Raw genomic sequence first — 27561 nt, forward strand, 5'->3', positions numbered from 1 at the left:
TGTGTGCAGGCTTTCTCTAGTTGCAGCGAGAGGGGGCTACTCTTCGTTGTGGTGCGTGTGCTTCTCATTGCGTTGGCTTCTCTTGTTGCAGAGCACGGGCTCTAGGCACGCGCGGACTTCAGTAGTTGTGGCACGAGGGCTCAGTAGTCGTGGCTCGCGGGCTCTAGAGCACAGGCTCAGTAGTTGTGGCGCCCGGGCTCCGCGGATTGTGGGATCTTCCCGGACCAGGGCTCGAACCCGTGTCCCCTGCATTGGCAGGCGGATTCTTAACCACTGCACCACCAGGGAAGTCCCTGGCCAATATATTATTAAAGTTGTAAGTAGATGTGAGGGTGAAGTAGTGGGGTAAGTGCCCGATTGAACTGATTTTAAGAAAGGATGGAAAGAGCAAGATAAGGAATCTAGAACTTTTCTGAAACACAGAACTCTTCTTAGAAAACCCCTTAAAGACTCCTAACTCCTGCTTCAGAGATGCCCGCACCCAGGACCCAGTTGGAAGCCAAAGGCAAGCCTCCCCATATATAGGATAGTATTGGTAGCCTGGGGGTCAAACAGTCACCTCCTGAAGACTATTTCCTGCCTTTCTTAGTCTCCTCAGGAGCATACCCAGAACATTGGCGGGAGGGTCTGTTCTCTCTGCCTAGCACCCAATGACATCACGGCCCAGCCTGACTCCCCACTGGCTAAGAGGCCTGCTTTTCTCTCAGGGAAAGAATAGGTTGCTCTCTAGGCCCCAGTGGACCTTAAGTCATATCACTTTGTCTGAGATTCCTTCAAAGTACTAGCTCACTTTCTCTCCTACCAAGGTCACCCAAATTTGAATTTTTTTTGTTGATTGTGGGGGCAGAGGCCAGGGTGACAAGGAAGATCATAGGCCCCAACGGCCTTCCATTCCATAGTACTTAAGCTTCCTGACTTTTTAACCCCATCCCTCTGGCCTGTAGGTACCCAGCTGTTGGGTGGAATCGAATTCTGCCTAGCACCAAGTGACGTCACACCACTCTGTGGCTCCCAATTGGCTATTCCCTCAGGCAAGGGTTTAGGATGTGCTTCAAGACCAGGTGAACCCATGAGAACCCTGTTCAGATAGTCACTCAAAGTTCCATTATTCTTTTCTCAGAGACCATCCTGGGGCCATCAGAAACCAAGTGTTTCTCAATCTGGAACTTTCTGGAAATCTGACACTGCTGTGCTTTCCTCAGGTGTATTTCCCGCCTTTTCTAGCCACCCTCCCCTCCCACCGGCTTTAACCAATCGTCGGGCAACATAAATCCGACTAGCACCCAGTGACGTCATATCAGCTTTTTCATTGGATTGGCTATTCTGTCAGAGAGCTGTAGCCATATTCGGCTCCACAGATTTCCTCGTGGCCTTCTTCATTTGCCCCTCAGATACCCTCCCAGCACAGGTCAGGGGTCTGTAGCCGACATTCCCCAAGAGTTGAGACTTTATTGAGGGGACTAGCTGCGTAGGTCACAGGCCAAGTGTCCTAGCCAGAGACCAAGAGGTTTGCCGCCTTTATTTAAAAGTCCCTCATGCCTCCTCGGTGCTGGCGCATGCAAGTGACGTCAGGGGCTCTGCGGCGTCTGATTGGCTTGCTGAGGGACGCACCGTCGAGGTAGAAGACTCCTCTCGCGGTTGCTTCCAGCTCCTTCCTTGGAGTTCGAGGCCGCCCGGCTCCAGCTCTAGATCCTGGGTTCGGGGCTCGGTGTCGAAGGCCGCAGGCCGTGGCAGCCCCCGGCGCGCTCCTCCTGCTGCAGCCGCCGCAGCGGCCGGGCCCAGCGCGGCCTCCAGGGCAGCGCGAGGCCGTGGCGGTCGAGGACGAGGCGCGCGGGGTCGGAGCCGGCAGCCGCGCTGCCCAGCAGCAGGTAGTGGGTGGCGGGCCGCAGGCGCAAGCAGCCACAGGCCAGGTCGGCGCGGGGCACCCAGGCGTCCTGGCCGCCGCGGTGCACAGGCCGCGCCGGCTGCTTGTATACAGCCAGGACGCGCACGGCCAGCCGCTGCCACGCCGGGCCTGCCGCCTCGGACGCCAGCACCTGCGCGCGGAGCACTGCGGGGAGGGGAGATGTCAGGCCTGGGCGGTGGGGAGCCTCTGGGTCCCGTGGGGTCAGTCCTGGTGGGGAGGGGCCCGGGACCCGAGAGTGGGCTTCTGGGATCGCATCAGTAGGGAGAGACCTTGAACCTTTGAGGGTGAGAGGTCTGGGGGTCTGGTTGTGTGCTGTGAGGAGTGAGATCTTTCTGGGGAGATGGGTCAAAGCAAGGAGGGCGGGGCTTATGGAGCGAGAGGTTGGGTCACAGGATTGTGATTGGGAAGGCAGGGGTGGGGGTCCCTCTGGAGAGGAGGTCAGACAGGGCGAGGAACCCAGGGGCCCACCAGGAATATGCCAGATGGGGCGCTTTGGGGGTCATATTAGAAGCAGCGGGTACAGGGATTACTTAAAAGGTTAGAGATCCCAGGAGGACCCTGCAGTGGGTGGGGCTGGGAACAAGGCCCAAGAGGCAAGTCCAGGTCTCTAATGCCAAGGGGTCAGAAGGTGTTAGGAGCAGACAGAGCCCTTGGAAAACAGGGGTATTGCCATGGGAGGGATCTGCATTTAGGATTAATTTGTGGGCCAGAAGGAGATCAGTCCTTAGAAGCTGAGGGTCGAGGTCATACTAGTGGTGATTCAGAGACGTGTTCTCTCTGAGGGGGTGAGGTGAGACATGTTGGGAGCAGGACTCTGGCAGACAAGCTGGGTCTTTGGGGCAGAAGATCCCTGTGGGAGGTGGGGGGAGAAGCCTCCACCTTTGAAGTTCAAGGACACTAGTGGCCAGATGCTGAGCCTCAGGGAGGAGAGGTCTGGGATCCTATACCATTGAGGGAAGTAACTGGGACTGGGCGGAACTGATTGTCCAAGAGAGCCTGCGGCCACAGGCCCTGGGGTCGGGGGCTGGTGTGGATTGGTGGACTACGGGACGGTGGGGTGAGTCTGTGGGAGTGGGGCTCCGATATCTCAGACCCTGATAGGAGGCAGAGGGTCCGAGACAGACAAGACGGTGCAAGGGTCCCTTCCATTCAACCAGTTCCCCTTTCTCCTTCCATCCTCAGGAGGCCACCTCCCTCCCTCAGAGATGTCAGGCTGAAGGAGATCGTGAAACTCTGCAAGGCCAATAACATGGGGAGAGAGGAGACCTAGGAAGGTAGGGAGCACCCCCTCCCCACTGCCCCTTCTGCCCATTGTCTGCTGTCCTGTTAGGTTCTAGATCAGGAAAGGCCCTATAGAGTCCAACACCCCTTCCCATTTAAGCTGAGGAAACTGAAGGCCAGAGAAGGGGGAGGCTTGCAGCAGATCGGAGCCCCTGTGCCGCTGCTGACCGTTTTCCTCCCCAGCACTCACCGTAGTCCTGCTGGCAGTACCTCCGAAGGCTCATGTGTACCCTGGTGTCCGAGATATTGCAGTAGTTTTGACACTGAGGGTCTGGGGAGGGTCAGGCTGTCTGCAGTGGGCTCCTGAGGCCTGGACTGCAGCGTTCTGCCCCTGCCCATCCCCTGCATTTCATCTTGACGGACAGCTGGGGTGCCTGAGCCCTTGGGGACTGGGCTCGGTGGAGCACCCCTGGATCCCCACCTGGCGGCCCAGTCAGCCCATCCCTGATCCCTCTTGCTGCCGGGGGTTTCTAGGCCAGCCTGTCTTACCCGAGCTGTAAGCATAAGGGGTTGTAGCAAGGGTGGTGGTTGCCTCTGGAATTCCTGTGAAAGAGCAGAGGAGAGACAGGGCCTTAGTGCCTCCCATCCGCAGCCCGCTCCCCCCGAGGAAGCCAGGCATCCAGACCCCAAATGTCTATTCCCCTAAGGCCCAAGAGTGGAAGCACACTTTGCCTTTCTCCCCCAGGACCTGGAGTCCTGGTCCCTAGCCACTTTCTTAAGACTCAGAAGTCCAGGTCCCCAGCCCCTTCCTCCCTCAGACCCAGGAATCCAGGCTCCCACCCTCTTCGTCCCCAAGATGGAGGAGACTGGACTTTCAGTCTTCACCTCCCTAAGGACTCAGAGTCCGGCCTCCACTCTCTAGCTTCCGTCTCCTACGGACCAGGTCCTCATGGCACCTGCCCCCTGGAGATCTGGGATGTCTCCTTCCCACCCCACTTCAGACTTGGGCCCTGTCCCTCAGGACTCACGCTGGCAGGGCATCCTGGGGGAGCGGCTCTGCTGGTAGCCGGGACCACAGCGGCTGCATGTCAGGCCAGTGACCCCTAACTTGCAGGAGCACTGCCCACTGGTCTGGTTGCAGGTACCACCTGTCGCCCCGATAGGATGGCACTGGCAGGCTACATGAGGAGAGGAGCTGGGGATGTGGGGTGCAGGCTCCCAGCCTCTTCCTCCCCAAGGACTGAGGAGACTGGAATTCCCTGGCCCCTCCCCACTCAGACCCAGAATCCAGACCCCCCCAGCCCCTCCCCCCTCAGACCCAGGATCCAGGCCCCCGGCCCCTCCCCCCTCAGACCCAGGATCCAGGTCCCCAGCCCCTCCCCCCTCAGACCTGCCTGCCTCCTTTCCCTGTAGGCTGGGCTTCAGGCTGCACTCACCCCTGCAGGCCTTGCGGCTGTTGATGGGCTGGCTAGGGTCCCTCCAGAACCCCGGCTGGCAGTAGTGGCAGTGCCGCCCGGCTGTGTGGTGGCGGCACCGCTCACAAACACCCCCACTCCGGCCGCCCGACAGCCTGAACAGCTCAGAGTTGAACCTACAGCGTCGCGCGTGCTGGTTGCAGGAACAGGCTAGGAACAGGATGGAGTGAGGGCCCATCAGGCCTGGCTTTCTGTTCCCCTTTCCCAGCTTTCTCCCCACTGCCCTCAGGAAAGAGACTGCCTGGGGGTCCCTGGGTAAGTGTGGGTCCTAGAAGCTCTTCATTGTCATCTTTAAAATGGGTGCACTGGACTGGAGCTGGATGAGCCCAAGAGGACTGATGAATATGCTGGATGTCTGTGTGAAACCAGGGGGTGTAAAGAAGAGTGGCGGCTCTGGGCCTAGGCTGTGGAATCAGACCCCCGCGTGTAAGTGTCTCACTGTTTCCGTGGGCAAGTGACGACTCGTTTCTGTAGCTCAGTCTCCTTTGGTGTAAAATGGCATTTATAGTGTCTACTTCATGATGTTTAAATGCAACCACCTACGTAAAAAGTGCTTACTTAACTCAGTACCTGACACAGAGCATGCCCTTGCCCATTTAGCACATCCACGTGCCAGGTGCCATGTGCTGAGTGCTTGGCATGTTTCCTTCTCACAGCAGCTCTGTGAGACTGGGGCTGTCATCATCCCCATTTTATAGACGTGAACACTGAGGCAGAGAGGCGAGGTCATCTGCCCAAAGAAACGCAGCTGAGGGGTGGTCAGAGGCAGGATTGGAACCCAGGCTCACTCCAGTGCTTCTCACACAACTCTCATGAGGACCACTTACCATGTACATTTTGCTGGGGAGTGTTGATCAGATTTTCAAAAGCAGTGGCTCTCAAACCTTACCGCTTATCTAGATTATGGAGGAAATGTTTAAAAAGAGCAACACAGATTCCAGGGCCCATCCCAGGGCTTCTGTGGGTCCAGGAGCCTGTATGTCTAGCAAGCATCCCAAAGTGAGATGCTGATGCAGGGGGTTCATGGACCACTCTTTGGAGAGATGTAAGGAGTTTTTCACTCCAAGAGGTTTGAGAGGCCTGGACTGGCAGGTCCTGCGGGCCCCAAGGAGTAGCGGGAAGGTCAGGGAGCTGAGACAGCTGTGTGTTCTTGGGAAAATGACTCCCCCTCTCTGAGCCTCAGTTTCCTCCCATCCAGTGGGGATCTCAGTTCCTCTCTCAAGGGTTTTTATAGGCATTAGGGATGGCAGCGCTCTTGAGATTATCAGTCAGTAGAGTTGGGCTTTGGATTCTTTCTGACCTGAGAGTGATCACTTCACCTCACTCCCCACTAGAAAACTTGGATTGGGGGAAGGGTTCAGGCCACTGTGTCTGTAAAGCCCACAGCTCCGCCACAGGAGTTAGTTTCATCCTGTCTGCCCAGACCCTCCTCCATCACAACACTGTTGGTCTGTTACCCAGGTTCGAAGGGTCGGCTGCCCATCTCAGCCTGAGGGGATGTGGTGATCCACAGAGGGGCAGCCTCCCCAGCTCCCAGGCCCTGTCCTCCCCCAGGACGGACCCCACCCCACGCTCAGGCCATGTGTTTCTCCCCTCCCTCACTCCCCTGTAGGGGCAACAGGTCTTACTGGTAGGAATGGGCCAACTGGACAGAGGCCTGGGATGATGAGAACAGCGGGTCAAAGGGGACCCAAGTGTGATGAGGACAGAGTGGGGAGCTGAGGATAGCTGGGATGGTCTGTAAGTTAGTCCACGTGACATTGCAGGAAGACGTAGAGGGGGAGACGGGTAAAGGATGTGCAAGGTGGAGAGAGAGGGAGGTCCAGGAGCGAGAGAATGGAGGGTGTGTGTGTGTGTGGTGTGTATCTATCCATGGAGTGGAGTTAGCAGGGCCATGTAACACACTCAGACCCTCTAGCAAGGCTGCAGGCTGGAGGTGGGATGAGGAGGGCTGTCTCTGAGGAGAGCCGCTGGAGGGATGGGGAAGGGCCCAGACTCAGGAGGCCAGTCTGGAAACCCCGAGGATGGGGGAGGGCATTGAGCGGGGCCTGGGGAGCTCTGGTCCAGCTGGAAGGCCGGTGGATGGCCCAGCCTCTCGGAAGACTTCTCTGAGTCCAGTCCCAGCACTGCCCCTTGCTGACAGTGAGACGTAGGGCAAGTGACACGTCACCTTGGGCCTCACCCTCCTCGTCTGGGCAATGGTAACACTGGCGGAATCAGATAACTCTTCCTCCGTGCCAGGTCCTGTATCAGGCTTTATTCTAAGGACTTTATGTATTTTAATGTATTGAATTTTCACTACAGCCTGTAAAGGAAGGGCTGTTACTATCTTCACATTACAGGTGAGCCAATGGAGGCAAAGAGAGGTTTGGTCATTTGTTGGGGGTCACAAAGCCAGGAAGCAGAGAAGCTGGGATTTGAGCCCAGGCAGTCTGGCTGGCTGCTGAGGCCATGCCTGTGTCTGCTGCCGGAGAACATCTAGTGTGACAGCACATAAAGGTGGCTGGCAAGGACAAGCTAAGACCCTTGGGCTTATCCTCCTGAGCTCAGATTCCAGCCCTGCCACTTTCCGACTGCGTGTCCTTGCGCAAGGGACTTCCCAGCCCTAGCCTCAGTCTCCTCATCTGTAAAATGGGCCTGATGCAATACCTGCCCTGCACATAGTAGTTGCTGGATAAATATGTGTCTAATGAATAAATCCTTACCCCCTGTGGTTGATTTGATGATTCCGAAAATGTCCAGTTGCCCTGTTTTCCTACAACCACTCAGTAAATACCACCTGAGCACCTGCACCAAGCCAGGCCCTGGGCTGGGAGCCCAGGAAATGTTATCCATATCACCATCACCATGATCAAGTGTCGGGGAGACGCTGGAGCCCCCTAATGGGCATGTAAGCAGCTGGAAGTCTGGGGGCGGCACTGGTGGTGGGGAGGGAGTGGGCGGAAGCGAAGAGGGGACCTGGCTGGAGGACAGTACGGGGAGAAGCAAGGAGCATGCAGCGCTGGGGAGGGGGAGAACATCCTGCCCCTCAGGGAGAAGGGCCCAGCTGCTGGAGCCGTGGGCCAGCTGGCGGGTCAGGGTGGGCCCAGGACTCACGCAAGCAAGGGTGAGGGTGCCGGGGCGTGGCAGGCCTCCAGGGCCAGTCGCGGTGGGAAGGGCGGCAGCTCTCACACCCGGGGCCGGTGGTGTCGTGGCGGCAGCGGCAGCGGGGCGGCCGGTCACGGGCAGCACAGCGGGCTGCGTGGCCATGGCACTGGCAGCGGCCTCTCACTCCTGCTGCTGCCAGCCCTGCCTGGCCCCCGAGCTCCACACGGAGGTGACTGGCCACCACCCTGGCCTTAGGGCCCAGTGGGGCTCGGAAGGTCACCGTCTCGGGGCCTCCCAAGGCCCCCGGCCAGGCGGGTCTGCGCCACAGTGATCTCCAGGGCCCTCCGGTGGCCCAGGCGGCAGACAGGACCAGGGCTGGGGGTCCCGGGGTGCAGAAGCGCAGGCTGACGGACGTCAGGAGGAAGGGGCCACCCAGAGCCAGGGTCAGACTGCCATTGCAGGTGGCCCGGGGGCCGAGATCCGCCCCCGGGGAGGGGATGCAGGCCTGGGGACAGGAGGCAGCCATGGCGGCCAGCTGGGTCACTGGTGGGAGGCAGAAGCGGGGGCGGCCCCCTGGATGGTAGCATGGGTCTGCGCTGGCCTGGCTCAGGAGGAGCAGGAGGGCAAAGGTCACTGGCATGGTTCTGGCAGAGGCAAGTACCTGGAGAGGAGAGGAGTGGCTGCGCTGGGGGCCGCAGGCCGCCCTCGGGGATCAGCCTCCACCCCACTCCCCAGGCTCCCTGAGGAAGCCCGGCATTCCACCCCCAGCCCTGCCCCAGACCCCTCCCGGCTGCTTCTGAGCGAGGAAAATAGTTCCATCTGGGGAGAATTACTGTTTACATAACCCAAAGGGGAAAGAACGCAAGCAAAATCGAGAATTTTGCCTGAACTAATCCGTAGCTTAACACCCCAGAGCTATCCGTCAGTGTCGAGGGGCAGGGGGCCCTGGGGAGAGGGCAGGGAGAGGGGACAGATGGGGAAACCCAAAGAGGGGGCAAGGGGGAGAAAGGAGGAGCCGGGTGGGCAGGGGAGGGGGAGTTAGAGACAGATGAAGACTTAGTGACAAAGAAATAGAGAAAGGGACGGATAGAGGCACAGACGGCAAAGACAGAGTGGGGGGGGGGGAGAGGCAAGTGAAGGGCAAGGGCCAGGCAGGGAGAAGGAACCACGAGGAGAGAGGATGGACACCAGGAGAGACCAGGAGGCAACCAGAGTCCACAGGGTGGGGGGGACCGGGTCCCAGGGAGCCTGGGGGCTGAGACAGGTGGGCAGGGGGGCTCAGAGACACCTGTGGAGCAGGAGGAGTCCAGCAGGCCTGACCTGGGGGGAGGCGGAAGGGGGACGGGGGAGGCCGGGGGTGCTGGGCCAGGGGAGCCGAAGCAGGAGGCCGGGCCCATGGGGATTGGGGATCAGAGTGGAGGCCCTTTCCCACGTGGGGCCCTAACCTTGTTCTCCACGCCTGGGGCACGGAGGGGGATTATCACCAAACAACCAGGCCTCCCTGCCACCCACCCCTAGCCTCCACCCGCCCTTAACCCTTTCTCACCCAGGTTCAAAGCCCCAAGAGCTGTGCTCAGGGACCCGATGGGGACCGGGATGCCTGGGGGCTGGAAGCCTGGGCTGGGAAGGCAGACCCCTGGTTTCCCCTTGGGACTCGTGATGGGAGGACCCTGTGCTTGCATTTCTGATAACCTCTGCCCACCCCACCCTCCACTGCCCTCCTAGGCCTCAGGGTCCGGGAATCAGAGCCCCCGCATTCCCCTCCAGTCCTAAGGTCCCCAGAGCAGAAGGGGGAACAGATGTCGGGGGTGGCGGGTACTAAGGGAGGAGAGAGGGAGACAGGGCAGGGCCAGATGCTAGGGTGTCCGCGGGGACCAGAAGTCCAGAGCCGGGGGTGGCAGGATCGAGGATGGACCTGGAGCGGAAATGCGCGCCCACCCCCCCCCAGGCTGGCAGCCGATAATGAGCCCACTCGGGTCTGGGGGCCTTGGAGCCCTTCTGGGCCCCACTGTCCAGGCTCTGAATCTGGACCCGGGTTTGTGCCCCAGCTGGGAGTCGAAGAGGTAGCAGTGGATGCGGGTGGGTCCCGTCCTCCCAGCCTGATTTCACAGCCCGCAGCGTTCCTACCGCATCGCCCGGTGCGGAGACCGCCTCCCACGCCGCAGACGACGGGCGTGGCCCTCCGCACCTCCCGAGGAGGAGCCTCGCGCCATTTTGAGCTCTTGCGCCGGGCATTTGCCCCAGTCCCCCGGCACTGGCCTTGTTAAGGGGCTCACCCCATCTCCCACCTCCTCTCTTGCCTGGGCGGTTCACGGGGTACCGCTTTCTGGCCCTTAGTACCCCGGGCAACCGGGCTGAGTGCCACGGTGTTCCTGGGGGATCCAGACGCCACCGCCTGCCACTGGGGAGCCCAGATGTCCGGCCCCAGTCCCTGCCCCTTCTGGAGACTGTAGCCCACCCTGGCCCCCACTTTAAGGAGCAGAGTCTAGCGGGTACCCACCAGGTCCAGGGTCAGGCCTCTTGCCTGGGCAGTGTGGGGTTCCACCTGGGACCCAGGCCCCTTTCCCCGGCTTCTTTTGCACACACCCCACCCTTCACCCCTGTCGTCCTCCAAACCTGTACCCTGGAGGAGACTGTCCCCTGCAGTTAGCTGCTCACGGTCCTTCCCTCCCGCAGGAGCTTGGCGGCCAGCGTGGGCGCTCGGGAGTGAGTGCAGAGTGGCTGTTCTCAGCCCCCGGGCTAGTAGGGGTTCTGGGCGGGAGCGCAGAGCGGAGCCTACGAATCCAGCACCACCCCGCCCCAGCCCCCTCGCCAAGGCAGCCACGCTCTCCCCGCAGGGACCCCTGGCAGCCGCGCCACCCGGCACTGTGTGGGACATGAGCGCCGTTGCCCCCCCGGGGCCCGCAGCTGGACGGCCCGGAGCAGGCTGGCCGAGAAGGCTCAAGGCAGGTAGGAGGGGACGGCGGCCAGATGGCCTTCCGGGGTCTGGGGTCCGTGCTCCGCTCACAGCCCGCCCCTGCCCCGCTACTCCTCGGTGCAGGCAGGCTCGGGCTCAGCCCCGGCACGTGGTGGCTGTGATCAGGAAGGGGCTGGCCTGCTGGGGAGGGCGGCGCTGGCGGGGCCGCTGACGCTGAGGCGGGACGTGGGCCTCTGGCTGTGTGACCCCAAGCCAGCCCCTCCTGCCCTCTGGAACCTTCTGTCAGCTGTGGGTCAACTGAGCATGAAGGTCAGTCGCTTTCAAGCCCTAAAAAAATCAGTGCTCTTTGAAGGGTCACACCACCCACCCGGAAACCCAAAGACTTGGGCTGCTTTCTAAGGTGGTGGGGAAGGAGGAGGGGGAGATACGAATGCCTGGGACCTTGGTGGTTCTAGCGGCTGGAGGGAGAAATCAGGGACCCCCGGGGGGACTGAGCTCAAAGCGGCTCCCTCCATGGCCAGTTTACTGTGAGGCCTCAACACTTCACTCATGAACCTTTCATGCAAATGTCGCCCTCATCTCCATTACATATCCGAATGGTTTTGACTAGAAAAATAACACTTTTCGTCACTTCCCCCTGAGAAAAGCAAGGGCCTCAGGAGGATGGGGGTCCACCACATTTGCTGCCGTGGCCTTGAGTGCATTGATTGTGACACAGCGTGGGCCCGACCCTGACAGGGATTTGGGGACCCAGTGTCTGGGGCGGGAGGGCACAGCCAAGGCTACCCGTGATTCTGGTTCTGGGTGACCCTCACACCCGGCAGTGGGGAGGCAGCCCCGGGGGCAGGAGGCAGGGTGGGGACATGGGTAAGCCGTGAGGAGGAGTTAGCTGCCGGAGAAGGAGACGCCACCAAGTCAGAGGGGGGCATGTGAGATCCCGGGCGGGCGGCGTGATGGACAGGGTAACTAGTGCAGTACTCGCCGCACCGATCCATTCAGCTGGTGCTCGCTGACTTCCTACTGCGTGTCTGACGCTCGGCACGAACACGCGCAGCAGCCCGTCCTTGTCAGGCGCACAGTCCAGAGAGCAAGAGCGCGACAAAAGAGTAGCAAGTCATTACGTTCTAGAGAAAGGTGGACGGTGACAGATGCTTTGGAGCAAAAGCAAGTAGGGAAGTAGTTTGGGGGTTGGGGGTCAGGGGGACATTTGGGCTGAGACCTGGAGGAGGTGAGGGCAAGATGCCCACGTGGGCATCGGGGCAGGAGGACCCAGGCACAGGGAGTGGCCAGTGCAAAGGCTAATTTTGCTGTCAGAGAAAACTCAGGAAGAAGGTTTAGGTCTCACTTTATATCCTCCCCCCCACCCCCACTAGAAGTTTTTTAAGCTAATGTTCCCTGGAGGGAAACTTGCTTTCTCACTTTTGCTTTTAATAGTCTGAGCTGCCTGAGGCGATTATCACCCCTGAAGGGGCCTGGGGTGGGGGGTAGAAGCAGAGAGCAGAGAGGAAACAACTCCCCGAGTTGGGGAGGAGACTTTGGGGGGAAGGGGCAGTTCCTCAAGTATGGGGCACCTTTACCCTCACAGCGCCCCAGAGGCAGGACCTCCCAGGGCCACAGCTCTGAGGTGGGCTCAGCAGGGTGGGACCCACACCTCTGGGCTTCCAGAGACATCTTTCATCCCTATCTCGGTGGTGACGCAGAAATCACAGAGGCCCCAGGAGGCAGGGCGTGTCAAAGTCCCTGAGTAACTGCGCTTGGAGTGTGCAGCTGAGTATCCCTTTCTCAGTACATAGTGGAAAAATCCAGGATGGTAATTAGGAGCACAGATTCCTGAACCACACCGGTTTCAAATCCAGGCTCCACATCTTCCCTAGCTGCGTGACCCAAAGCAAGTTTCTTAACCTGTCTGTGTCATAGTTTCCTCTTCTGTTAAATTGGCATGAAAAAGTACCTTCCTTATGGGAGATCATGAGGACCAAATGAGTGAAGATAGGCCTACCGTCTAATATCTGAAACTCTGTGGACCAGACATGCTGCAGAACCGCTGTTTTGACACCATCACGGGTGCACAGGTTATATTATATATTATACAACGCCCCTGGCGGCGTCTGGGCAGCATCCCATAATCAAACATTATTGTTTCTGCAAGCAGAACACATGGGCGTTTGCTCCAAAATAAGTCAAGTCTATGAATAGCTGCACGTCTGTTCAGATTTTGTCCCCAAGTGAATTCAACTCAGGTTGGGGTTTGCCAGCAATCTTCATGAAAATGGTCAGTCAGGAATTGTGGACCAGCTTATAAGCGCCGAAACCAGTGCCTGGCTTGAGTCGGGAAGCACAGAAGCACCAGCTTTGGTTCACTATTTCCTGTGGCTTTTCAGCTGTGTAGGCTCATGAGAGGCCAGGAGAGGGAGCTCTTGAGGCTGGAGGACAGAGGTGGCAGCCAGATTGGCCACCTGATTTGCAGAGCCCAGTGCAAAATGAAAACCCGGGCTGCCTTGCTCTCGCTTATGGAGACTTTCTAGATGGCTAGAGCAGAGCAGGGACCCTGTGCAACTGCACGAGCCGCACAGTGTGGAGGTGACCCTGGGTGGGTACCTCTGTGCTGAGCCGGTTTCTCCTCCCCAGTAGCCCTGGCTCCAGTCCCTGCTCAGCTTGCCTGCTGGCTTTGAGACCGGCCTGGGGCTCTAGCTGAGCTGGGTGAGCTGACCAGAGGCGGAAGCTTGAGTCCTCCTCTGCGTAGGACCCCAGGCAGGACCTGAGCTGGACAGGCTGTGTGATTGGGACAGAGTTGTTACCAGCCCAGCGAGAAGAGGGGCTCAGGGGCAGATTTAGTTTGCTTTTTGGAAACTAAAGCAGCGAGCAAGGCATTTCTTGTACATCTCAGGGAAGAGAGCATAATATATACTTCATGTGGTAAGAGTCAGCTGACCTCACTGGGAACCCACGTTGAATGTGAGACCTTTGAGGAGGGCCCAAGAGTGTTCAGATTTCCCACAGGGGTCAGATTAATAAAGTGAGGAGCCCTGGAATATAGGAGGAAGAGGAGGCGGAGAGTGGAGGTGAGGCCCACAGAGCCCTGACATTTAAGGGGGCCAGGGGAGGGAGAGATGGGGGAGCCTGAGGGGGTGAGATGGAAGCCAGATGAGGAAGAGCAGGGGCCACACAATCCAGGGCTTCTGTCGGGGCCTTGGGGGTCTCCTGAGCTGCAGGCACTGGGACAGCCACAGGGAAACCACAGGTGCCTGGTCAGGGGAACAGAGGAGGGGAGAGGACACAGCGGGTCAGGACACACTGGAGACCCAGCGTGAAAAGGCCGTTTCTGGGAGCCCAGGGGAGAGCTGGAGGAGAGAGGGACTGAAAAAGAAGCAACCCCTGAAGAAGGGATTCTCCACCCCATTACAAGGATGGGGAAACTGAGGTTCGTGGAGCCCATTCAGAGGCAGGAGCTGGAGGGAGTCTGGGTAGGTTCAGGAGTGTAGGCTTCACTGAGCTAGCATGACACGCCCACTGTGGTCAACAAGACAGACAGTAGTGAGTGTTGGCGAGGATGTGGAGAAATCAGAGCCCTCATACGCTGCTGGTGGGGGTGGAAAATGAGGCAGCTGCTCGGAAGCCAGTCTGCAGTTCCTGAAAGTGTTAAACACAGAGTTAGTTATCACATGACCCAGCGATTCCACTCCTAGGTAAATACTGGAGGGAAATGAAAACTTAGGTCCACACAGGGATTTGGACGTGCATGTTCATAGCAGCATTATTCATAATTCCCCAAAGTGGAAACAACCCAAATGTCTAGCAACTGATGAACTGATAAATAAAACGAGGCATATCCATGCCATGGAATATTAGTCGGCTGTAAAAAGAAATCAGTGACATACTAACACGTGCTGCAACATGGATGAGCCTTGAAAATATGACACTGAATGAAAGAAGCCTTGAAAATATGACACTGAATGAAAGAAGCCAGTCACAAAGAGCTACTTACTGTGTGATTCATTTATATGCAACGTGCAGAGTAGGTAAATCCACTGAGACAGAAACTAGATTAGTTGGAGGGAGGAGGCGGGGAGGAGGGGAAGATTGGGGGTGGGGATGGCTAAGGGGTGCGGGGTTTCTTTTGGGGGTGATAAAACTTTTCTAAAATTAATTGTGATGGTTGCCCAACTCTGTGAATATACTAAAAGCTGTTGTACACTTTAAATGGGAGAATTGTATGGTATTTGAATATTATCTCAATAAAGTGGTTACCAACAAGAAAGAAGAAGAAGAAGGGCTCATCAGAGACCTAAATATAAAAAAAGCTACATCTAGGCAGCTAGAGGTGGCAACGCAGAGAGAATGTTACAGAGGCAGGAGGTGGGAACTGGCGGACCCTTAAGTCCTGGTCTGGAAATGACACGGTGTCACTTCTGCCATATGTGATTGGCCAAGGCAGTCACAGGCCCACCCAGAGTCAGGGGAAGAAGCGTCAAAGACTCTGCAGCAGCTTGAATCCACCACATCCACTGACAGTAGCGGGAAGCACTTAGCGCTTCCCATGGCAGAGGCCCTTCCAGGCGCCCCTCATGCAGGGGCTACGGTTAACCCCATTTTATGGAGAAGACTGAGCCCTAGGGAGTTAACTGACATGCTCCGGGTTGGCCAGCAGGAGGCAGAGTCTGCACATGAACCTGGGCTTGTCTAGCCTCACAGTCTAGGCTCTGAACCTCTGTATATGCAGCCTTAATAGATTCATGAGCTCCCAGGGATGCATGTAGTAAATACTCTAGAAGTCTTTACTTTCCAAGACTTACAGAGTGCCTCCTGTATGCTAGACACTGTTCTAAAAATGTTACAAATGAGGTAGTTCTGTTAGGTTGGACCATATGAAATGGCTGTTTGTGTAGGAAAAATATGGTTGAATATTGGCACTCTCAAATGGTTCAACTCAGTCATCGATTTTTTTTTTTAATTTTTAAAATTATTTATTTATTTTATTTTTTTTGGCTGTGTTGGGTCTTAGTTTCTGTGCGAGGGCTTTCTCTAGTTGTGGCGAGCGGGGGCCACTCTTCATCGCGGTGCGCGGGCCTCTCACTGTCGCGGCCTCTCTTTTTGCGGAGCACAGGCTCCAGACGCGCAGGCTCAGTAATTGTGGCTCACGGGCTTAGTTGCTCCGCGGCATGTGGGATCTTCCCGGACCAGGGCTCGAACCCGTGTCCCCTGCATTGGCAGGCAGATTCTCAACCACTGTGCCACCACGGAAGCCCAGTCATTGCTTTTTAATGGGCAAGGAAACTGCGATTCAGGAGTAACTTGACTACAGTCACACAGCTGGTAAGGGGTGGAGGTGGGATTTAAACCCAGGCCAGAGGGGTCCAGGGTCTGTGCTCTAAGACCTCCACGGTGGAGGCCGCTAGACATGCCTGGATGGGCTGAGTGAGCGAATGCACAAGTGGTTTGGGGTGGGGTGAGCGAATGAACTCCTGCCCCATCCCTCCTGAATTAAGTTGTCTCTCCTCCCCGCAGCCACCATGAGATTCTGGGCTACTTGCCCTTCCTTGTCCACCATCTACTTCCTCTTTGTCATCTTTGCCGGGTCCACCATTTTCCACTGCCACCAGCGCCTGGCCCTGGTGCCCGCCCCCTGTGTCTACCCGGGCCGCGTGGTCCTGTTCCCCAGACACCTGCCCTTGGGGGGGGGGCATGTCCACCATCAACTCCAAAGGCCGCCTGGGGAACCAGATGGGGGAGTACGCCACCCTGTACGCCCTGGCCAAGATGAACGGGCGGCCGGCCTTCATCAGCCCCATATGCACAGCACGCTGGCCCCCATCTTCAGAATCACCCTCCCCATCCTGCACGACACCATGGCCAGCAGGATCCCCTGGCAGAACTACCCCCTGAACGACTGGATGGAGGAGCGGTACCGACACATCCCGGGCGAGTACGTGCGCCTCACCGGCTACCCCTGCTCTTGGACCTTCTACCACCATCTCCGCGCCGAGATCCTGCAGGAGTTCACCCTGCACGACCACGTGCGCGAGGAGGCCCAGAACTTTCTGCGGGGTCTGCAGGTGAATGGGAGCCGGCCGAGCATCTACGTAGGGGTCCACGTGCGCCGGGGGGACTACGTCCACGTTATGCCCAACGTGTGGAAGGGCGTGGTGGCCGACCGGGGCTACCTGGAGCAGGCCCTGGACTGGTTCCGGGCTTGCTACCGCAGCCCACTCCTCGTGGTCACCAGCGACGACACGGCCTGGTGCTGGCAGAACTTCAAAGGCTCCCTCCGGGACGTGGTGTTTACCGGCAACGGCCTGCAGGGCTCGCCCGCCAGGGACTTTGCACTACTCACGCAGCGTAACCACGCCATCATCACTGTGGGCACCTTTGGGATCTGGGCCGCCTGCCTCACGGGTGGGAACACCATCTACCTGGCCAGCTTCACCCTGCCCAACTCCCCCTTCCACACGGTCTTTAAGCCCCAGGTGGCCTTCCTGCCGAAGCGGGTAGGCACCGCAGCCAACCTGGGGCAGGCTAGAGAGAATGTCCCCTAGCCCCGCTCATGTCCCTGCCTCACCCTTGGACCCAACAGCAGTGTGTGGGGTGCAGCGCGTGGGCTTTCATACCTGAGTTTAAATCCGGGCTGCTCTGCTTCCCAGCTGGGTGACTTTGGATAAGTGACTTAACCTCTCTGTGCCTTAGTGTGCCACCTGAAAAAACGACCATAATGCAGCTCCTCGTGAGAATGCAACGAGTTCGTGTAGTGTCTTGGAAACAGGGGTAAGTGTTGACCACTAACATGTATGTGGTTGGCATGCCCTGGACATTTGGACTGCTTTGAAATGGAAACGTATTTTTGCCCTCTCCTTTATAGATCCGGGAGCATGGAGTCCAGATACTTGGTACTTGCCTCCTTGGAGGGTTTGGCGATGAAACTCTTCCTGCCTTCGAGTAAAGGGGAGCTGGGTATTTTTGGCAGCTAAGAATTCAGGCTTTGGGTTGAATGGGGCCTTATCACGAAAGAATGTGAGGGAAAAGAGGATTTGAGAGGCTGAATGTCGTGGAGATACCTTTGGCGGGGAGGGGGAGTCCCCAGAACTGAGGATGGGGCATGGGAGGGCCTCACAGTGATGGCGGAACTCAACACCGGGCCTTGGTCCGCAGCAGCAAAGACGCCCAGAGCCCACATGTCATTGAAGCAGCAGGCTGACCACAGAGGGGCAGGGACCTCGGAGATCGTGCCATGGCCATGTCAGCAGTCACCTGTGTGGACAGGTGACCTGACACCTTGGCACTGCCTGTGCCCCTAGGGCCTAATGCCACTGTGAGAAACCCCAATATGGACAAAAGTTGGATTAAGTGATTACAATACTCGTTTCCTTGTGTTTGGTATATTTTAAAGTATGGAGATAACCCATACTTTTATTGACATACTACTCCTTTTTGGATATTACAAAAATTTAACATACAATTATTTATGTTCATTTAAAATTTACACCAAACATAGGTGCACTGGTTTAGAAAACATTTCAGTCACATCTCTTTCCTGTTTGAAAACCCTCTCCAAGTATCTTTATTTATTGGAATTCCCATTTCTTGGCATACTTGTGAGGTTGAACACCTTTCCTTTCACATATTAGTAATACTGTACCTCCCTAGAGCCATTTTGGGCCCCAGTTTACTTCTTAAGTCCTTGATGGTGTCATCATGGTGTGGGGTTAAGGGTAGGGGGCTGTTAAAGCAAGAGATTGGGACTTCCCTGGTGGTCCAGTGGTTAAGACTCCGCGCTCCCAATGCAGGGGGCCCGGGTTCAATCCCCAGTCAGGGAACTAGATCCCACATGCATGCCGCAACTAAGAGTTCACATGCCACAACTAAAAGATCCTGCATGCCACAACGAAGGTCCCACACACAGCCACGAAGATCCTGTGTGCCACAACTAAGACCCGGCGCAGCCAAATAAAATAAATAAATATTAGAAAAATAAAATAAAATGAAAAAACAAAGAAACCAAGCAGGAGAAGGGTCTGAAGGGGAGGGGAGTTGGGGAGGGGGGTTCTGTATTAGCTGTCTATTGCTGTGAAACAAATTACCCCAAAACTTATTAGCTTAAAGCAACAACAGGAATTTATCATCGCTTAGAGTTTCTGGGGGTTAGGAATTCAGGAGTGGCTTAGCTGAGTGGTTCTGTTTGGGATATCCAGTGAGGTTGCTGTCAGGTGTCGGGTAAGGCCACAGTCATCTGAAAGCTTTACTAGGGCTGGGGATCCACTTCCATGGCTGGCAAATTGTTGCTGGCTCTTGCTTCTTGGTCATATCCTCTTGATGTGGATCTCTTTGGGGCTGCTTGAGTGTCCTTACAATGCTTGAGTGTCCTTACAGCATGGCGGCTGGATTCCTCCAGAGAGAGAAACCCAAGAGACCAAGGTAGAAACTGCAATGCCCTTTACAATGGAGCCTTACCTTGTCACACAATGTCACTTCTGTCATATCCTGTCCATCACACAGAGCAGCTTGATTGAATGTGGGAGGGAACTACACAAGGGTATGATACCAGAAGGTGAGGATTATTTCAGGCCATATTGGAAGCTGCTGTATTAGTTTGCTAGAGCTGCTGTAGCAAAGTACCACAGATGGGGTGGCTTAAACCACAGACATTTATTATCTCATAGTTCTAGAGGCTTGAAGTTTGAGATCAAGGTGTCGGCAGGGCTGGTTCCTTCTGAGTGCTCTTAGGGGATGATCTGCTCCGAGCCTCTCTCCTTGGCTTGCAGATGACCACTTCTCTCTATGACTTTACATCCTGCCTCTGTACGTGTATGTGTCCAGAATTCCTCTTCTTGTAAGGACACCAGTCATAATGAATTAGGGCCCACCTAATGATCTCATTTTAATTTAATTACATCTGTAAACATCCCGTCTCCAAATACAATCACATTCTGAGGTTCTGGGGGTTAGGACTTCAACATAGGAATTTTTGTGGAGACACAGTTCAGCCCATAACAGCTCCCAGCCTCCATTCCCAGCCCTACCCCCTAGAGTCAGACGGGCTTTACTCCCTTTCCCTTTTTTCCTCCATTCTCTCAGGGCCAGCCCCTTCTCAGGATAACTTACCTTAGCCAGGATCTTTTCCCAAATTAACTCTCTGGGAGAGATTCAAGCCAGAAGGATAGAGGAAACTCAGACCTGACCCCTGGCTCTCTGTCGAGTGTAATAACACCATCCAGGACTTCCCTGGCGGTCCAGTGGTTAAGACTCCATGCTTCCAATGCAGCGGGTGCGGGTTCGATCCCTGGGTGGGGAACTAAGATCCTACATGCCACGGAGCATGGCCAAAAAAAAAAAAAGAAAAAGTGTAACAACATCAGAGTATAGAAGTGGATGGCAACTGTATCTCACATTTCAATAAAATACTCATGTTCTAGGTCTCTTCCTGTTGCTCCTCCAAATCTCATCTCCAATGTTCTCCCCCTGTTCTGTGCCCTGGGAGGCTGTCTGATGTTATCTGCTGTGGCCCGAATATATGTGTCCCCCCCCAAATTCATATGTTGAAGCCTTAATCTTCAATGTGTTGGTATTTGGAGGTGGGGCCTTTGGGAGGGATTAGGTTGTAATGGTGGGGCCTTCATAAATGGGATTGGTGCCCTTATAAGAGACATGAGAGAGATGTCTTCTCTCTGCCAACGTTTTATTTTTATAAAGGCAAAAGTGCAAGTTGACCAGCCACCAAAATAAATTGCACTAATTCATTTAACACACATTTACTGATCTGCAAACCAGGAAGTGGGCTCTCACCAGGAGCTGAATCAGCAGGTCTTGGGCTTCTCAGCCTTCAGAACTGGGAGGAAGAAATTTCTGTTGTTTAAGCCACCCAGGCGGGGGGTATTTTTGTTACGGCAGCCCAAACTGAGCAACACAGTATCTGTGAGCTCCCCTGCCCTATGCCTTCCTGTTGGCTTGGGTCAGTGGGATCACAGTCCAGAAATCGGAAGAGGAAGGAGAGTGAAGCTGGGGTATTTATTGTCCCAGGTCCATCCCGGCTGACCTAGAGGTGGTAACAGCTCCCCACAGTTGCTAGCCCCTGGGAGCTGTATTGTCTCTCATTGTTTTCCCTACACCCTACCCACATCTTGGTAAATTATCCTATTTAACTCCTCTCATGTCACCTCCTATGAGTGTCCCATCTCCTGCTGGGAGTCTGAGTGATGCCTCCAGCATTTTGGTACTACACACAGAAATTCCCACGTTGAATCTGAAATGCCCACGTTGCTCTGACGTTGAAACCACTAGCTGAATTTCTGGCCAACTTAGTGGAATGAGGACTTGTTCTCAGTCAAAATCAAATTGACTCACAGAAAATAATGAAGAGAGGTGACATTTCTCACAGACCTGACTTGGTGGATGAAGATGAAATCTGTGGAGCTACCACAGCACCCACGGGTGGGAAGCTGGGCGCTAGTTCCTTGCACATCTTTTCTTGCACATCCTGGGGACCTTTAGGTGCTGAGGGAAGATTCAGAAGACCCGTGCTCACAGCCACCCTCTCTTGTTACCTCCCAGGAGGTCTCCACCCAGAAAGGGCCCTGCCGGTGGACAGAACAGGCACCAGCTGCCTCCAGGAGCTGAATGGGGTAGCTCGATATACTCTATTGAGCTCTGTTTAATATAGAAGCTTGGGTGACCCAGCTCTGTTCCCTGTGTTTGAAGAGCCTTGGTGAACAAGGACGTTTACAACTTTTATTTTATCAGGGCCAAAGCAGGAACTGACCAGCTGCCAACAATAAATTACACTAATTCATTCAAGAAGTATTTACTAAGCTCCTTCCTGGATTTGCAAGCCCAAACCAGAAGGTAGCAAGCCCTTCGACACCTTGCCCCTGCTCCTCACCAGAGGGGATACAAGGACGCCCAGAAGGACAGGGACTACTTAGGGTCTCTGAAGACAGAGCTCTCATAGCCCAGCGCTCCAGAGTGCACCAGCACATCGTGTGTGTTTATTATGAGTTGAATTGTGAATTGTGTCCCCCTAAAAGAGAAGTTGAAATCCTAATTCCCAGTACCTCAGGATGTGACATCTGGGAAAAGGGTCTTTACAGATGTAATTAGTTAAGATGAGGTCGCACTGGAATAAGGTGTGTCCTACTGCAGCACGACAGGTGGCACACAGAACGCCCATGATGACCGAGGCAGAGATTGGCGTCGGGCCTCCAGGAAGGTGAGAGAGTAATTTCCTATTGTTTGAAGACACCCAGTTTGCGGTACGCGGTTATAGCAGCCCTACAAAATGAATACAGTGTTTAATGCATATTTACTGAATGGACTGAACAAGCTCCGAGTCAGTGCTCCTGGCTTAGCACACAAACAGGTTACAGCCAGCATGTGCACAAATGCCTTGGCCCAGGATCTGTGTTCCTGGTCAGAGCCTGGAACCCAGGGGCCGTTAAGAGAACAATGGGGCTGAGTCAAACAGGGTGAGTCCTGGTTGAACCTGGGAAGCTGCCAGAAGCTATACAGATGTGGCACAGGAGTGACCTACAGCGACATCCTTGCTTTGGATTTATAAGTCCCTGAAACGCTCAGAGCCCATTAAGATCGCATGAGCGTTATCTTTCCAGAAGAGACTCAGGCTTGTCCAACTAGATGCCTGGACCCGAACCAACCCAGATGGGGCTGGGTCCCTTGGGTCGCCTCCATGTGTTTATTTGAGCCCAGCCAGAAATAGATGCCTGGATGGGACAACCCTCTTGGGCCGGGGAGGCTGGGTTTGCTGAATAAGGTTCATTTCGCAGCTCAGCTAGAGCTCAGGATATTCACAGTCTTATCTCCCACAAGCTCCAGATAAGGCCCCTTCCTCACGGCCACTGAAAGAAAAGCCTCCCCGTTCCTTCTTAAGCACCACAGCCCTTGGCAACCACCAATCTGCTTTCTGTCTCTATGGACTTGCCTTTTTTGGACATTTCCTACAATATGTGGTTCTTTGGCCAGGCGTTGTTTTAACCCTCAGAGAGGTGAAGTCACTTGCCCAGGACCACAGCTACTGAGTGTGGGAAGCTGAAATCAGCAGCCCGTGGCCAGAGAGTGTGCACTTACCCACAGAGTCATGTGTCCTCTGAGTCATCGCGTGAAGTACATTCCATACAGGGCTGAGTGAATGGAGACCTTCCTCGCAGTGATTGCTTAACCGGGTGATGAAAATGTTCTAAAATGACAGTAGGGATGGGTGCAGAGCTCTGAATCCATTCCGATTTGGAAGTCACTGATCTCCAAGCCGCTCAAAACCATTGAGTTGTGTACTTTATTTATTTTTCTTCCAGTTGTATTGGGATATAATTGACATACAGCACTGTATAAATTGAAGATGTACACCAGAATGATTGGATTTACACACATCGTGAAGTGATTGTCACAATAAGTTCAGTGAACATCCAACATCTCATAGAGATACAAAATTAAAGAAATCGAAAAAACAATTTCTTTTGCCTATGGTGAGAACTCTTAGAATTTACTCTCTTTGAACTGTATACTTTAAATGGGTGAATTTTATAATATGCGAATTATAGCTCAGTAAAGCTGTTAGTTAAAAAACCCAGCTCCTGGCACACATACCCATGTAGTGAGTATTAGCCATCATCACACACAAAGCAAAAGGTGCTGGGAATTCCCTGGCGGCCCAGTGGTTAGCGCTCTGAGCGTCCACTGCAGGGGGCACGGGTTCAATCCCTGGTCGGGGAACTAAGATCCTGCATGCCACGTGGTGTGGCCAAAAAAACAACAACAACAACAAAAACCCAAAGCAGGGCTTCCCTGGTGGCGCAGTGGTTGAGAATCTGCCTGCTAATGCAGGGGACACGGGTTCGAGCCCTGGTCTGGGAAGATCCCACATGCCACGGAGCAGCTGGGCCCGTGAGCCACAACTACTGAGCCTGCGCGTCTGGAGCCTGTGCCCCGCAACGGGAGGGGCCGCGATAGTGAAAGGCCCGCGCACTGCGATGAAGAGCGGTCCCCGCACCGCGATGAAGAGTGGCCCCCGCTTGCCGCAACTAGAGAAAGCCCTCGCACGAACCGAAGACCCAACACAGCCAAAAATGAATAAATAAATAAAGTAGCTATAAAATTAAAAAAAAATGCATTGAGAAAGACTAGAAATTAACTTAAAAAAAAAAAAAAGGGCTTCCCTGGTGGCGCAGTGGTTGAGAATCTGCCTGCTAATGCAGGGGACACGGGTTCGAGCCCTGGTCTGGGAAGATCCCACATGCCCCGGAGCAGCTGGGCCCGTGAGCCACAACTACTGAGACTGCGCGTCTGGAGCCTGTGCCCCGCAATGGGAGGGGCCGCGATAGTGAGAGGCCCGCGCACCGCGATGAAGAGCAGTCCCTGCACCGCGATGAAGAGTGGCCCCCACTTGCCGTAACTAGAGAAAGCCCTCGCACGAACTGAAGACCCAACACAGCCAAAAAGAAAGAAAGAAAGAAAGAAAGTAGCTTTAAAAAAAAAAAAAAAAAAAAAAAAACCCAAAGCAAAGGGTGCTGTTATGGGCGGGGTCTGGGGCACAGACCAGTGGATTTTCACTTTTACATGAGAATGTGTTAGTCGTGGTTCAAAGAAAAAACACAGCTTTAAGACTATCCAGGAAATTATAATTTAGGCTGGGTATTATGTGATATTCAGAGATTACTGTTAATATTTAGATCTAGTAACAGCATGGTGTTTGTTATGTATTTTAAAATATTCTCATCAGTCGGGGGAGCACCATGAAATGTTTACAGATTGAATGAGGAAGCCTGGGTGAGGTACAGATGCCCAAGACTGGCAAAGCACTGAAAACAACGATGGGTATGTGGGTCTTTATTGTACTAGTCTGTCTACTTTTCTGCATGTTGTTAAATTTAAATTCCATAATACGGTTTTTAAAAATTTACCAAGGCTCCTTTTTTGTGCCAGGGGACCAGCTTAGGAGTGGCCCGGCCTCAGTCCCCACCCCGTAGGGCTCTCAGCCTGATGGCAGAGGCCACAGGTAACCTTGGTGATAGAGGCTGGAAGGATGTTGGAAGTGGTCCTTTAGTTTCCGCTGAGTATCTCCTGCCCAGTGCAGAGCCCGTGGATGGCGGGGTGTCCAGGTAGTTTCCAGCATTTCACCCTCAGCTCTGGATACCCATGCGCCTTCCCTGTGGTCACAAGAGAGCATCCTGTCCACATACCAATATGCAACCTTGGGCTCCAACTCCTTGGGCTCCACATGCAGCCTCCAACTCCACGGTTAATAAGCAAAACATGTCCTGGGCTCAGCTACCTAGAAACAAGTTTTACAGCTACATGCGTGTCTGGCAAAATGTTCAGAAGTCATGGGGTTGCAGGACAATCCTCCATCAGGAAACTTCTGGCATCCCAGGCCCTGGTTATGAAATGAGATAGTAGTATCTACAGGCCGACCTCGTTTTATCGTGCTTTGCTTTATTGCGCTTCAGCAGATACTGCGATTTTTACAAGTGTGGCAACTCTGCCTCCAGCAAGTCCATCAGCGCCATTTTTCCAATCGCATTTGCTCACTTCATGTCTCTGTGTCACATTTTGGTAGTTCGCGCCATATTTCAAACTTCTTCATTATTATTATATTTGTTATGGTGATCTGTGATCACTGATCTTTGATGTTATTATTACAAAAAGATTACAACTCGCTGAAGGCTCAGATGGTGGTTAACATCTTTTAGCGCTAAAGTTCTTTCTTTTTTAATATTTATTTATTTATTTTATTTATTTATTTTGGCTGCGCCAGGTCTTAGTTGTGGCACGCAGGATCTTTGTTGCGGCATGCGGGACCTTTTTTAGCTGCAGCATATGGACTTCTTAGTTGCGGCATGTGGACTCTTAGTTGCGGCATGCATGCGGGATCTAGTTCCCTGACCACAGATCGAACCTGGGCCCCCTGCATTGGGAGCATGGAATCTTGCCCACTGGACCACCAGGAAAGCGCCAGCACTAAAGTATTTTTAATTGAGCTATGTACATTTTTTAAGACATAATGCTATTGCACACTTAATAAATGACTACAGTATAGTGTAAACATGATTTTACATGCACTCGGAAACCAAAAAACTTGTTTGACTTGACTTATTGCAATATTCGCTTTACTGCAGTGGTCTCGAACCAAACCCTCCACATTTCCAAGGGGTGTCTGTATACATATGTACAGCCTCCAACTAAACACACGCTATAGATACATACATAGAGGCTGGTGGGTAGTTGCTGACTTCCCTTACATTTCATGGACATCAGTCCAGGACACGAAGTTCTGAAAATCCTTTCCTTCCTCCCTCCCTTCCTTCAACAAATATGTATAGAGCACCTACTATCTACCAAGAAATGTCCTTGGCAGTGAGGACACAGTAGGGGGCAAAACAGACATGCTTCCAGCTCTCAGGGAAGCATGCCACCTTAATGCTGTGTAACAAAAAACCCCAAAACAGAATGGCTTCAACTGCAGAATGTATTGTTTCTAAGTTATAGGGATTGACTGGGTGGTTCTTCTCTCCATGTGAGGTCATCTGAGGTCTCTCATGCAGCTGCCTTCAGTGGGGAGCTTGGTTGGGACACTTGGGTCCCCTCCATGTGGCCTCTCTCCTGAAGGATAGGTGGGCTTCCTCACAGCATGGCAGCTGCATTTCAAGAGGACACGGGTCAGTGTTTGAGGAAATGCAGAAGGTGTCTGTGCAGGACCTTGTTTAGGGTCAGCACCGTTGCAGAGGGGCTGAGTCACAGTCACTGCTTACTAGTAATGGTTCACCTGCTGGTACCTCTCCCACGGGGCCTCACTGCTTATCCACAGCCATCTTCTGAAGCAGGTGCCAGGCTATTTCACAGGCTGGGGAAAGTCAGTCTCTCACCCAGAGTCCCCGAGCTTACACGTGGCACAGTCAGGATTCCAACCTGGGCCCGTGACACCCAGTGTGCCCCTCTTCTGTACTGCTTCCCACTTCTGTGCAGCTAGCCCCACGCAGGTGACGGCCACTTTCAGGTTTGTTAAGTAGGGGTTGGATTGAAGGATGGCAAGGAGCCAGGGTCCCCGAACATCACGTCCTGGGTTCCAATCCCACTCTGCCCACCTCAGCTGTGGGCTCCCAGGAAGGGCGTGAATTCTCTACCTCGGTTTCTCCATCTCTAAGGGCAAGAGGTTCACAAGAGCACTCACTATGTAGGTGTTGGGCACCCCTGTATTTATTCAACACAAACTTTGTTTTTTGAGTTTTATTTTTTCACATCTTTACTGGAGTATAATTGCTTTACAATGTTGTGTTAGTTTCTGCTGTATAACAAAATGAATCAGCTATACGTAAACATATATCCCCGTATCTCCTCCCTCTTGCGTCTCCCTCCCACCCTCCCTATCTGACCCCTCTAGGTGGTCACAAAGCACTGAGCTGATCTCCCTGTGCTATGCGGCTGCTTCCCACTAGCTATTGATTTTACATTTGGTAGTGTATATATGTCAGTGCTACTCTCTCACTTCATCCCAGCTTCCCCTCCCTCCCCCCTGCCTTGCCCTCAAGTCCGTTCTCTACGTCTGTGTCTTTATTCCTGCCCTGCCACTAGGTTCATCAGTACCGCTTTCTAAAATTCCATATATATGCGTTAGCATACGGTATTTGTTTTTCTCTTTCTGACTTACTTCACTCTGTTTGACAGATTCTAGGTCCATCCACCTCACAGCAGATAACTCAGTTTCTTTCCATTTTATGGCTGAGTAATACTCCATTGTATATGTGTGCCACAACTTCTTTACCCATTCATCTGTTGATGGACATTTAGGTCGCTTCCATGTCCTGGCTATTGTAAATAGTGCTGCAATGAACACTGTCAACACAAACTTCTGAGCATTTATTATCAGCAGAAATGGTTCCGGGTGCTGAAGAAGCAGTGAGTGTTCCTTTTAAAAATACAGACTAGGGACTTCCCTGGTGGCACAGTGGTTAAGAATCCAC

The 27561-nt window shown here is 54.2% G+C and overlaps 2 protein-coding genes across 3 annotated transcripts; one reads left to right on the plus strand and one right to left on the minus strand.

Moving 5' to 3' along the window:
- Positions 1–1442: 1442 nt before the first annotated feature.
- NTN5 (netrin 5) lies at positions 1443–10443 on the minus strand. 2 transcript variants are annotated; one of them, XM_057533668.1, is made up of 7 exons: positions 10306–10443; positions 7699–8350; positions 4564–4752; positions 4156–4305; positions 3677–3730; positions 3378–3458; positions 1443–2050 (listed from the first exon to the last, which is right to left on the minus strand). In XM_057533668.1, exons 2-7 carry the CDS (start codon positions 8327–8329, stop codon positions 1686–1688), a joined length of 1470 nt encoding a protein of 489 aa, XP_057389651.1. In that variant the 5' UTR covers positions 8330–8350; positions 10306–10443; the 3' UTR covers positions 1443–1685. The 2 variants fall into 2 exon arrangements, with proteins under 2 accessions (XP_057389651.1, XP_057389652.1); XM_057533669.1 differs by lacking the exon at positions 10306–10443 and adding an exon at positions 9817–9907.
- A 92-nt stretch (positions 10444–10535) lies between these two features.
- LOC103007604 (galactoside 2-alpha-L-fucosyltransferase SEC1-like) lies at positions 10536–17139 on the plus strand. Its single transcript, XM_028163098.2, is given in 4 exon segments — positions 10536–10638; positions 16112–16280; positions 16282–16385; positions 16388–17139. Coding segments are annotated over 4 exon segments (1098 nt in total). The 5' UTR covers positions 10536–10565.
- The last annotated feature ends 10422 nt before the right edge of the window (positions 17140–27561 follow it).

Source organism: Balaenoptera acutorostrata, chromosome 19 (genome assembly GCF_949987535.1).
Source record: "Balaenoptera acutorostrata chromosome 19, mBalAcu1.1, whole genome shotgun sequence".
In the NCBI taxonomy this organism is placed as follows: Eukaryota; Metazoa; Chordata; class Mammalia; order Artiodactyla; family Balaenopteridae; genus Balaenoptera; species Balaenoptera acutorostrata.